Consider the following 13,457-nt stretch of genomic DNA (forward strand, 5'->3'; position numbering starts at 1 on the left):
GTACTGCATAGATAGCTTTTTCTAATACTACACTGTATAATACCTGCATTTACTATTCCAGGTTACACATATTTGCTCAGATCAAATGTACATAGATATTGATTGACCAAAGAAACATGACAGACAGTTGCTTTCATATTTTTATTAAATATATTTTGTTTAAAAATGTCACATGGTATTAGTTTTTGTCCATTTGCAGGAGGAACATTCTTTCAAACAAAATGTAATGCATTTCTGAACAAACTCTGCAGAGCTCTGATATAGATATCTGCCCTTTCTGAACAGGAATTTTTAAAATCAGACTTTAATTATAAAAGTCTGAAGAATTCAGGTCTTGAAACACTTTCGTAGTAAACCATAAATTAAATATCCAATTTCTTCATTTAACTTCCAATAGTTCTAATAAGGCTCCCTTTCTTTTGTGAAAGCTAATTTTTTGGAGCTCTGTCTTCCACTTAACTTTTTTTTTTAAACTGACAAATCTTGAGGTGGATTCATGAACAGCTGTTTCCTCGAAACAAAATTCTCTCATTCAACCCAAAACACATACATAAAAACCTCAGCAAGACAAGGGGATAAAACTAGACCTGAATAGAACACTTTCGGAATCTTCATTCAGGCACTAGTTTTCAGACAGCCACACTAGTCCCAGGCTCTGAACAATGTGCTTACATATTCCCACTCTGCTCACACATTTTAAATTTACAGTACAATAATCAATCACTAAATTGAACCCTGATTTTTAGTATAATTTTTGCATTCCAAGTTACCTGGAGAACGCTGCACAGTTTCAAAATATATACACAATTCTAGTTACAAACTTTACAAGTTGTTAGCAAAAATTCTGCGATTCTATTATACAATATACACACTAAATCCTGAAAGGTTCAAGTTCATACAGTTGAATTCTCTAATAAAACACAATCTGCTTCTTGTGAAACTGCAGATATTTAGATGTTATCATGTGGAACACAATTTTTTCCCCATCAGTTGCAACAGTAAACTAAGCTAAATAATTTTAAAGTCTTGTCCAAATTGATTAACAAAACATGCAGGTAACACACCAAGTTACCAATAGTAAACATTAAAAATGTGCACCTTGAAAATATTTCCATAATTCCTACCTTCTATCAGTAGATTGCTTGAATGCCAATAACAAAGCAGCCGATGCCCACACGCAGAAAAACTTTCAGGCTTGGGCTGATAAGTGGCAAGTAATACTAGTGTCTCACAAGTGACCAGTCCAACAAGGGTGAGCCTCACAACCTCCTCACGACATTGAATAACATTACCACTGTCAAATACCCCACTATCAACATCCTGGGGATCATCATTGACCTGACACTCAACCGGACCAGCTACATTAACACCATGGCTACTAGAGGTGGTCAGAGACTGGGTATTCTGCAATGAGTGGTTCATATTCCAACTTCCCAAAGCCTCTTCAAAACTAGAAGACACAACTTAGGAGTATGATGGAACACTGTCCACTCGCCTGGGTTGATATAGCTGCAAGAGTCAAGAATCTGGACACCATCCAGGACAAATTCCACTTGATCCGAAATTCATCCACCAGCTGAAACATATACTCACCTCTACTTCCGGCATTCAGCGTGTACTATCTACACAATTCACTGTAGCAAATCACCTAGACTTCTTTGCCAATCTCCCAAAGCTGCGACCTCCAACTAGAATGACAAGGGCAGCAGGTGTGTAGAAATATCACCTCCAAGTTCGCTGCTAGGTCCATACCTTATCCTGACTTGGATATATATTACAGTTCCTTCATTGTTGCTAGGTCAAAATCCTAGTTATTATTGTAGGAGCCGCTTCACCACATCAACTGTGGATGTCAAGTAGGCCCCCACCATTGTCTTCTCATGGGCAATAAATGCTGACCTTCCCAGCAATGCCCACATTTTAAGAAAAATCATCTGATGTGTAATCAGCTGGTCAAAATCTTAGATCTTCAAAGGTCTAGTTTACTTCCTACTTTGAAACTAGCCCTATAACATTTTGTTCACTTTGCCCATAGACAAATGAGCTTAAAAAGTTAAGTGAATATTTATTATTCATCCATTGCAAACAAGGGAAAAATGCTGTCTCAGATATTCATGTACGAATATTCTGTTTAATAACTAAAAGCAACTCCAAATCCCAATTTGTGATGGATTCTTTTGAAAGTTATTTGAGGACATTTAAAAAAATCCATTACTGCATCTTTTCAATTCACTAATCACATTAATCTAGAGTTTCATTCATATTGCCGGTATTTACAATGTACACAGTAAGAAAGTGTTTTCATGTAGCAATTCACTGACAAGTCTTGGTATGCAATTTGCATATATATTGTAATTAACAAAATTTAAAGAGGACTATTACCAACTTAAACCAAAGTTTATTTTTGTTACGAATTTTTTCCTCTTTTCTCGACGGCAGTGACCCATGCTGGGGAACAGATGATCTCAGTTCCTCATCAAGTAGCCATTCTTCATGTGTGACAAGCTGAGGTAGTGCGTTTCAAGAAACTATTCAAATCTGAAGATACCACTACCAAGTCTGATCGTGCCCTCATTAGACATCAGTACACATTCTCTTTTTGGTGAGGGCAGCTGAAAAGCCATCAGAAGCAGGAACGATGAATGATTTTCCTCCTCCTGAGCTGAGATGGTATGGTTAACTGCAGCATCTTTACTGCTAGTTTGGCTGGAACTAGGTTTCTCAGCACAGGATTTGAACTTGGGAACCTCTTGTTCTTTATTTCTCAGTATGACATTCATTGGTAAATTAAATTATTGCTTCGAAGAACTAGCTTTTACATGGCACTAATTATTAGTTACTGATGTACTGTCTACAGTGATAATTCCAAATGATTTAAGATTTGCAAAGACTTGCAGGTTGACAGGTAAATTGGCCTTGTAAGTTGCCCCTAGTGTAGGTAGGTGGTAGGAGAATGGTAGGGAATATGGGATTACTGTAAGGCTAGTATAAATGGGTGGTTGTTGGTCGGCACAGACTCGGTGGGCCGAAGGGCCTGTTTCAGTGCTGTATCTCGGTGAATATAAATATATGAATATGAATATATATGAATATATTTAAGCATCTGTAGGTGATAAAAGCCTTTTGAAATTTGCCCATTTAACTTCAACCTGTCACAGTTCAATGACCTTAGTCAGCAAAGATGAACTCAAATTTTACAATGGTGCTTTCAGCATAACAGCAGGAGGACATCTGGTGGTCACACAGATCCAGTCTCATCAACTGATGGTCTAGATGACAACTGCTTTAGTAAACTCAGTATTACCTCCACTCGCTGGATTAGAGGGGTATCCTTATCAGCTGTTGCCCGCAGCAATGTCGAATATGCATGCTTGTAGTTTTTCAATATTATTTGATCACTAACACTACTGTAAAAACACAAAGAACATTAGTTTAAGAAATGCAAAATTAATACAGAATATGAAGAATTGAGCCCTATTCAAATCTTTGCTTTCAGATGTGGCGCACTGAATCACAATGTGTCCCACAATAAACTAAGAACACTATCTCCTTCAACTGAAATACCAATTTTTTCTGAATTTGCAGTTGGAGAACAGCAACAGCATTGGGACTACAGTAACCAAAATTAAGACATTAGTTAGATCTCATCTCTAAGATGACTGCAGGTATAAGACAGTGAACAGAACTCCATGGGCATAGTTTACTCAGGAGTTTTTCATAAATTCAAGTTCCTCCCCTTCCCCAGTCCAAGAACACAATTCAAAACCTTCAGATTTCAGTACTAGCAGAAAATACTCCCCCCAAACGTACTCATACTCACTTTTATTGTACAAGATGTGTATGCTACAATGCAAATATACCTGGAGAAAAGGGCACAAATCAGTATACTGGTGGATAGAGAAAGGGGATGCTTTACCTGCTTTTCCTTTTTGAGGTCAGTAGTTTGATAAGCTGAAACAACAGAAAGGAAAGTCGAGCTTCAAACATATTGACAAGATTTATGATCTCTTCTTCATTAAGGCTGCAGGAATCATTTTCAGACACGTTTCCATCATGGCATGCTTGACAATTTCCTTGCTAGATGAATCAATATAAAAAAGGAAATTTTAGCTTCAGATCACTTCTGAATATTCATGATTTATGTTACAAAAATTTGTCAATGTCCATTATCTATGGATAGTGAAATTTAAAATAACATGGCAAATGTCTACATAACATGATGGGCTAATGGAGAACAAGGCCACAATTTTAAACTCGGCCAGCTTTCGACAGTTGAGTTTTGGTGTCAGTTCAAAACTGACTTATTGCAGTCAAATCCTGGCCCCAATCTCACCAGTGGAGTTCCCAACCAATTTTCTGACCCAGCAGTAAGCACACCCACTTCCAGGGCAGTTTTCAGCCGAAGGCCTATTTAAAGCAGGGATGCACCTCAAAGTGAAGTTGCATTTCCTTTTGCAAATCTTTGCTGTTGGGAGTGGAGTAGCAAGAAACTGAGACAACACGAGTCTGAGGTAAGCCTCCAGATTCTCTGAGGCCTCCCTGGAGGCCCTGCTGGAAAAAAGGTTAATATGAGGTGGTTTTCAAGACATTACTAATCTTCAGCGAGTGGTTAGGATCGTAATGTACTGCCTGAGTGTGGTGGAGGCCTTCGAAAGAGATTTGAATAACTATCTGAAAAGAAAAAAACTTTCAGGGCTATAGGGAAAAGGCAGTGGAGTGGGACCAGGTGAGTTGCTCTTGCAGAGAACCGGCAGAGACAGAAAGGGCCAAATGGCCTCCTTCTGCACTGTAACCATTCTAGTTTCTCCCCATCTAGTCTGTCTAGACCTCTCATGATTTTGAACAGCTCTATCAAACCTCATCTTAATCTTATCAAATGAGAACAGCCCCAGCTTCTCCAACCTATCCACGTAACTGAAGTTCCCTGGAACCATTCATGTGAATCTTTTCTGCACCCTCCGCAATGCCTTAACATCCTTCCTAAAGTGTGATGCCCAGAACTGAACACAATACTCGAGTTGAGGCTGAATCTGTGTTTCACACAGGTTTATCATAACTTCCTTGTTCTTGTACTCGGTGCCCCTATTTATAAAGCCCAGGATCCCATATGCTTTATTAACTGCTTTCTCAACCTGCCCTGCAATATTCAATGATTTGTGCATGTATACCCCTTAATTCCTCTGTTCCTGCATCCCCTTTAGAATTGTATCCTTTACTTTTATATTGCCTCTCCTCGTTCTTTCTACGAAAATGAATCACTTCACACCTCTCTGCATTAAGTTTCATCTGCCACTTGTCCACCCATTCCACCAGCCTGTCTACATTCGCGAAGTTTATCGCTATTCTCCTCTCAGTTCACAATACTTCCAAGTGTGTGTCATCTGCAAATTTTGAAGTTTGTGCCCTGTTCCTCCAAGTTTTAAGTCATTAATATATATCAAGAAAAGAGGTCCCAATACTGTCCCTTGGGGAACCCCACTACTAAACACCCTCCTCCAGTCCGAAAAACAACTGTTCACAACTAGAGTTTCCTGTCACTCAGACAATTTTGTATTCACACTCTTACTGTCCCTTTTATTCCATGGGCTTCAAGTTTGCCGACAAGCCTATTAGGAAGCCATTGGGAAGTCTATGTTCACCGCATCACCCTCATCAACTCTTACCTCACCAGAAAACTCAAGCAAGTTAGTTAAACATCATTTGCCCATTACAAATAAATGCTGGCTTTCCTTAACCAATTCACATTTGTCTAGCTGACTATTAACTTTGTCGCAAATTATCATTTCTGAAAGCTTTCCCACCAAGGTTAAACTGACTGGCCTGTAGTTGCTAGGTTTGTCCTTCCTTTTTTGAACAAGCATGTAATATTTGCAATTCTCCAGTCCTCTGGCACTACCCCTGTACTAAGGAGGATTGGAAGACTGGCCAGTGCCTCTGGGATTTCCACCCTTAAGTATCATTGGATGCATCTTACCCAGTTCTGGTGATTTATCAACTTTAAGTAAAGGCAGCCTATAATACCTCCATCAATTTTTACCCTCTCCAGTCTCTCAATTACCTCCTTTCACCATCTGGACAGCATCTTCTTCCTTGGTAAAGACAGATGCTTTTAGCACCTCAGCCATGCCCCTGCCTCAATGCGTAAATCTCCTTTTAGGTCCCTAATCGGCCCCACTCCTCCTTTCACCATCCTTTTACAATTTATATGCCTATAGAAGACTCTTAAAATTCCCTTATGTTAGCCATGAGTCTCTTCTCATACTGTCTTTGCTTCTCATTTGTGTTTTCAATTCTCCTTTGAACCTTCTATATTCAGCCTGGTTCTTAATTGTATTATCCACCTGACATCTTCGCAGCTGTCAGCAAAACTGGTGCAGTTAAACACTGATGGTGTGGAAGACCTTCCTATTTTAACTGCTCCATCACCATGCTTTCAGCTGCCTAAGCCATAAGCTCTGGAATTTCTCCTCCCTAACCCCCTCTAGCTCTACCTTGCTTTCTTCCTTTAAGACACCTGTCTGACCAAGCTTTAGGCCATTTCTGTGTCTCATTTTATGCCTCGAGATGTTTTCTTATATTAAAGGTGTCATATAAATGCAAATTGTAGCAGTTCTTCATTTAAAGCTGCTGGCTTGTCTTCTGGTGCCGTGACAGCTACAAGACTATAGTCTATTATTCCCTGAACATGAGAAGCTGCCCACTACTGCAAATCTCAGAAGTTTCTCATTCTTGCTATTGACATCCATCATGAAGGTAATATTCTGGTTTGCTCTGGCAAGGAGGGCACTTGTTTGATTCTGTGTACTGCAAACTGTGAGATGTTATGCCCCCCTACAGCAGCTCGGAAGGAGTTTGTGGTGAAAAAGTTAAATATGTTGGTGACAGAGTCACTGGCAAAGCATGGTCCCCTGGTTCAGCAAACAAAAGGTTGCCCTGCCATAGGTTGCCTGGTGAAATACAGCTTCCTTCTGCATGATGCATGAAACTGGGTTTTGGTCTATAGATTTTTTTAGGCTAGGCAAGAACTTGTATGGTCAGTATCCCACGTTCTCCAGCTGTTGCCTTCCAATATACTCTGCAGCTGCTGCTGCTTTTTTCCAATAGTTTGTTCATCCAAAAGTGTAAAGCAAAAATAGCACGCATGACAATCAACAAACACTTGAAGGTAGTTAAAGGGAGGAAAAAAAATCAGTAAGTAGCAAACTCAGAATTGGCATAGAAATGCAGCATTCAATTGCACACAGATCCTAATTGTTACGACCGAGGTGGGAGGAATGCATTGTCTTTTCTAGTTCCACTTCTCCAAAGGTCACAAGGGCGGCACAGTGGCGCAGTGGTTAGCACCGCAGCCTCACAGCTCCAGCGACCCGGGTTCAATTCTGGGTACTGCCTGTGTGGAGTTTGCAAGTTCTTCCTGTGTCTGCGTGGGTTTCCTCCGAGTGCTCCGGTTTCCTCCCACAAGCCAAAGACTTGCAGGTTGATAGGTAAATTGGCCATTAGCAATTGCCCCTAGTATAGGTAGGTGGCAGGGAAATATAGGGACAGGTGGGGATATGGTAGGAATCTGGAATTAGTGTAGGATTAGTATGAATGGGTGGTTGATGGTCGGCACAGACTCGGTGGGCCAAAGGGCCTGTTTCAGTGCTGTATCTCTAAATTCTAAAATATTTAAATGTTTACCCAGTTACTGATGCAATCATATGCTCTACTCTTTATCCCAGAATAAACTACACCAACTAGGTTTCTTTAATAGACAAAAAATTATCAGATTATAAAACAAGACTTATCCAGCGAAACAAAGCATCAACACAGATTGAAATATGAAAGTTCCCTTTTAAAATCCCACACACACACACACTGAAAATAATACAGAAATTCTCTCTGCAAAGGTGTGTTACAAGAAAAACTACTTTGGCCAAATACTTGCTAATTCTTGAAGAAAAAAGAAAAAGATATGGAAGGATGTCAGCTGTCCTTTTGGCCTGGCATCCAGGCATACGGTGACAGGTCACTGGGATTTTTTCAGAAGCAGTTCTTTTCAAGCAGCTTAGAGAATTAATCTGGCAGGTTTTTCCAGGACAAATGTGACATCGGGGGTTTCAGCCAGCACACATTTGAATCGCAGGGTTTTTCCGAAGACAGGAGGAAAGAGGAGCTGACACACTGGCCTTCTCAGGGTCTCTTGGAGGAATGCAGGACAGATGAGCTGGGGGTGTCTTTTTCCTTGACAGGTAAAACACCAACTCGCCTCAAAACAGTTCACACCCCAACTGAACCAAAACAATCCAAACCCCAAACAGAGAGTCAACCTCTTGACCCACATAAACCGTGACATGTGGCTTCTCTATAAACATCTCCCCTTAGTCCAAGCTTTCTGTTTATTTATCTTAAGGCAAGTGATCTCCAGTAGAGGTTTTTAAGCACACCTGGATTCTTCCAGCAAGCGTTTTCAGTCGTGTCCTTTCAATGACCCAAGTGAAAAAAAACAATGTCCAGCATTTCTTCAGGCTTCCAAATGAATCCATTTCCACAATTTAAATGAGTTCTTAAAAAGATATTTTTTAAAAAGCCTCTCATAATGTAATGACCTCAGTGCCTGTTTAAATGAAGCTTCTAATTGCGTGAGTCAATTTAGTGAAGCCATTGCAGCGTAAGATTTACTCAGCGTGTTTTTCACGAGACTAGACCTACCCAGTTAAAATCCTGGTGTCCATATGACATCAGACACCTATATGAATACATCATGCCTCTTTCTGGCATGTACATTTGCAACCTCTGAACTGCAGTATCAAAACAGCAGTCAGCATGTTTCAGGCAAGAACAGTACGGTAAGTCAATTTTTCTAATTTTAACCGCTCACACGCTGTTCAGAGTTAAAATTGGGACCTATAATTTGAAATTTAATTTGCTAAAAATAAAACAACTGGACGATACTGGACTGCAATTAAGATTTTGAAAACTTTTTTTGGGGGAATAGAGGGGCAGGTTAAGCGACTGAGAATTGTTTGAGGAATTTCAGAATAAGGGATTGGAACACTTGATACACCACAATTCCATTACCTAGAATTCTCAAGTCAGATACAAGATAAGCTCAGATGCAGAATAAAGCATTTCTTCCTTTTGGTCTCCATCCTGATTGGAGAAAAGCACACCTCAGCAGCAGTATGATGTTTTCTTTTCTTACATGTGTTTTTCTTTAGCAGTTCTTCAGTGATATTGTCAGTTGTATTCAGTTGAATATCGTCAACTGCATTTACTACCTAAAGCCATTTCATGTAGGGATGTTTCAGCCAGCAGAGGGAAGGCTTCCCTCATCATTCCGTATATCCATTTCATCAGACTGAGACAGATTTGACCTCACTGAAAGAAGAATATGCTACCTCTTGCATCACCTAGTTCTTTCTTCCCTTGCCCTAATAAAATAGTTTGAAAATAGTTACCAGTGCTTGGGCACATGAAAGTTCAGTCTGGATAAGCTGAAATGAAGACTCTGAATGGATGATTATATCCAGTGCTCCTGAAAGTGTCTTCAGTTTTGATGCATTGCTGTTCTGATCTGCAAAGCAAGGGAAAGAAAACATCACTATTTCACCTAGGTTTTATTTTAAAAAGGAAGCATACCACAACATGAAAATTAATCAAATTCTGAACAAGCTTGTCAGCTTGTAGTTTGCAATCTTCCTGCCAACAACCTCCATTGGATATTAAAGTTTTAATCATTGCTTAAAAGGGGTCAGTTATCATTTTAAAATGAAAAATTGCCTATTGTTTGACAGCAATCTGGGAAACAGTGCACAGCAATCTCCCTGCAGTGGCATGTCATTCTGCTTACTAATAATGAGAAAAAAAGCCTGAGTGGAAGTATGTGGAGTGAGAAGTGATTTTGACCCTAAAACTTTTAAAGAATCTTTCCATAACTTACTCATAGAACAGAGTATAGTGAATAATAAGTAAGTGGGCCTGGAGTTGTCACTTTGTGTTTTTTTTCCCTTTTTTGGTACAATCTCCCCCTGTTTTGGCATAACCGGGCAAGATTGGAGAATTTTAAGTGCAAATTGAGCTCAGTGCAACTCAAGTTTTTGCAATCTTTTACACCAGTTTTAAAAACAGTGTGTTAGAAGCAGGCCCTGCCCACAAAGTGAATTAATCAGCACTGGGGCGTTTCAACGAATTGCACTCATTTGCAGGCATTTGAGGAGGTTCCAAAATTAAGCTGGATCTCTTGGGTGCAACAGCACTAATAGGTAAATTCTGAAAGGCTTTGAATGAACTTTAAAAAAAATTACTAAAAAAACTGACTACGTTATCCCAATCTAACTAGAAAATAGTATTTTTGTCATTTTCAGGAATTTAAGATCAGGTTACTCAGTTGGAGGATTGACACTGATTTAAAATGCTTCTTTTTGATATTTTCAGTTGTATTAATCAAACCACACCAAGTTATCATGCAAACGCATCAAGGAAAATTTTTTAAAAGCAAAATTTAAACCATTACATTTTGAAACACTTGCTCATGGGAGATTTTGCATTGTGATATGCAAATGAGTTTGAGCAGAAATGTAGCGGAGGGGGAACTTTTACGAACAGGGCAATTTGTGCCAGAATCACCGATTACACCCAAAGTGAAAACTCTACCCTGCGGTTTATATAATGAAACAATAGAAATAATGATATTCTCAGAAGAGGTCTTGGTACCCCATCTGGAACAGGCAGTTTTTTTTTGCACCATACTTCAGAAAAAAGGTATTTGCTTTGGAAGAGGTGCAGCACAGATTCACCAAAATTATACTGGGACATAACAGATTAAATATGAACAGGTTGTATAAATGGCTTGTACTCCCTCGCATTTAGATGGGGGTGGGGCAATCTAATTGTGGTGTTTAAAATTATAAAAGGATTCGCTGGGGTAGATACGGAGAAGCGATTTCTTCTGCTGTGGGAATCCAGAACAAGGACACACTATCTTAAAATTAGAGCCAAGAATCAAATCAGGAAGCACTTTTTCACACAAAGGTTTGGGGAAATTCTCTCCCCCAAATGGCTAGGAATGCTAGGTCACCTGATATCTTCAAGACCAAGATCAACAAATTTTTATTAGATAATGATATCAAGGGATATGGATCAAAAGCAAGTAAATGAAGTTGAGGTGCAAATGAACTATGAACTAACTGAATGGCAGAACAGTAGAGGGGCTGAATGGCCTACTCCTGTTTTTCTAACTAATGATGTCATATCTGACTGGCAGTGATTGATATTAACATTTGACGCCAAAGATTTAAGTGTTCAATCTCCAACAGTAACACCTCAACTTGTGTTGAAACAAAAAAACAAAGAAAGGTTTGTAAATTATTTATGTTTTGACTATTGTGGTTTCTTGAAGTCATCACTTTCTCGGGCCAGTTGTGTTGAGGCAAAAAAAAATCTCAAGTCACTGGGGGTATTTTTAAAAAGGTGAGGAGCGTGTGGGAAGAGAAGAGAATGAACGCAAAAAAGGTCCAAGTATACAGAGGTCTGTACTATGCTTGCCATTGAACTCCCTATCAAAATTAACATTCCCAAGGAGATCTGCGATTAAGAGTCAAGCTGCAACCTGTCCAACTCATTTCTCACTAACTTTTACTACTTTTATCATTGCTTGAATACATTTTACATTTGTTATTTGTTGGTTATTCTACTCAGTTTTCTTTTTCCTTTCTTCTATCATTTATGTCCTTAAATTATTCTCTTACTGCTGTAGCTTTAATTCCACCTGCTCCAACAATTCTCAATCTTGTCTGGGATATTTTGGCTGAAGTCAATTTTATGCTAATAAAGGTAGAGTTCACCAATATTCATAGTGCATTTCACTCATGCTAATCACTACAGTTTGGACACAAACATTAGTGCTATTTTAGGCAAGTCTCTATTAGTATGAATTAGTTCTCTCTTTCAGCCTGTGGTGATAGTGGAAGAAAGACATTGGAATTATACTTGGAACGATCTGGAGCATGCCTTTAATTGGGGTGCGGCGTCTGTAGCCACCAAGTGAGAAATGAACAGTATTGCAAGATTTTTGGGTTACATAATGAGTAGCCCTGGGTAACAGATAGTGACCTATGTGTATGGGCATATTTGGAAAGCCATTACCTTAAGATACTTGAAAGAATAGAAAAAATAAAGTCAAGGAAAAGATTTTTAGACTAGGAACAAACAGCAAATTATAGCAAGCTTCTGCTCAGATTAAATGGTGCCCATTAAAGCCAGGATAAATAGAGAACATTAGAAAGCTACAAAAAGGGAAACTAGAAAGTCTAAGATAGAGCAAGAGAGATAAATGTAATAAAGACTTTCTACAGGAACATTACTTAGGGGTAGGGCTGTTAAAAGATATAGCGAAGAATGAGCAAGTATGTGAGAGATGCTGAATAAGTAACTTTCCTCAAATTTCAGATGAGGCGGATACTATAATTGTAGATCAAAAAATAGGTGGTAAAGAGTTAATGGAGGTCACTATTTAAAAGAGAAATGGCACTTTTTGGCCGCTGAAACTGCTCACTATTCCAGGATTATCCTGAAACACAAAAATAACCCCGGCTACTATTCTCCACTGCAAACTGTCTTCTTAGATCCCTCTCCCCTGTCTCCTCCACCCTCACCAACAATAAGTGCAAGGGACTCATGGACTTCTTTGTCACTGTGATCAGCTGCCTCTGCCACATCTCTCCCTTCTACTAAACCTCACCCCTGCCCTAGCCCTGAACTTGCATCTTTCTCTAGTTTCTCCAATATTTCCCCTCATGCCGTCTGAGCTCGTCTTGTCTAGAAGACCCACCTCCTGTTCCCACTAAACTGCTGCCCACCCAATTTCCCTCCTGGTAGCTATTAACAGTTCTCGCTCCTCAGGGAGAAACTGTCCCTCTCTCCTTCATATCTGAAGACCAGCTTACCTCCATCAGCAAGACCAGCTTACCTCCATCAGCAAGACCAGCTTACCTCCATCAGCAAGACCAGCTTACCTCCATCAGCAAGACCAGCTTACCTCCATCAGCAAGACCAGCTTACCTCCATCAGCAAGACCAGCTTACCTCCATCAGCAAGACCAGCTTACCTCCATCAGCAAGACCAGCTTACCTCCATCAGCAAGACCAGCTTACCTCCATCAGCAAGACCAGCTTACCTCCATCAGCAAGACCAGCTTACCTCCATCAGCAAGACCAGCTTACCTCCATCAGCAAGACCAGCTTACCTCCATCAGCAAGACCAGCTTACCTCCATCAGCAAGACCAGCTTACCTCCATCAGCAAGACCAGCTTACCTCCATCAGCAAGACCAGCTTACCTCCATCAGCAAGACCAGCTTACCTCCATCAGCAAGACCAGCTTACCTCCATCAGCAAGACCAGCTTACCTCCATCAGCAAGACCAGCTTACCTCCATCAGCAAGACCAGCTTACCTCCATCAGCAAGACCAGCTTACCT

The 13,457-nt window shown here is 39.9% G+C and overlaps 1 protein-coding gene across 3 annotated transcripts in view; it reads right to left on the bottom strand.

The window, feature by feature from the left end:
• Positions 1-131: 131 nt before the first annotated feature.
• Positions 132-13,457, bottom strand: part of edrf1 (erythroid differentiation regulatory factor 1) — a 76,288-nt gene continuing 62,962 nt past the window's right edge. For all 3 annotated transcript variants that reach the window (XM_068052756.1, XM_068052755.1, XM_068052754.1), the window contains 3 exons: positions 9,441-9,556; positions 3,917-4,077; positions 132-3,407 (listed from right to left, as the gene is read on the bottom strand). In XM_068052756.1, the coding sequence (XP_067908857.1) occupies positions 3,239-3,407; positions 3,917-4,077; positions 9,441-9,556 (446 nt within the window). In that variant the 3' untranslated portion in view covers positions 132-3,238. The remainder of the gene's footprint in view (positions 3,408-3,916; positions 4,078-9,440; positions 9,557-13,457) is intronic.

Source organism: Heterodontus francisci, chromosome 20, assembly GCF_036365525.1.
Source record: "Heterodontus francisci isolate sHetFra1 chromosome 20, sHetFra1.hap1, whole genome shotgun sequence".
Classification (NCBI taxonomy): Eukaryota; Metazoa; Chordata; class Chondrichthyes; order Heterodontiformes; family Heterodontidae; genus Heterodontus; species Heterodontus francisci.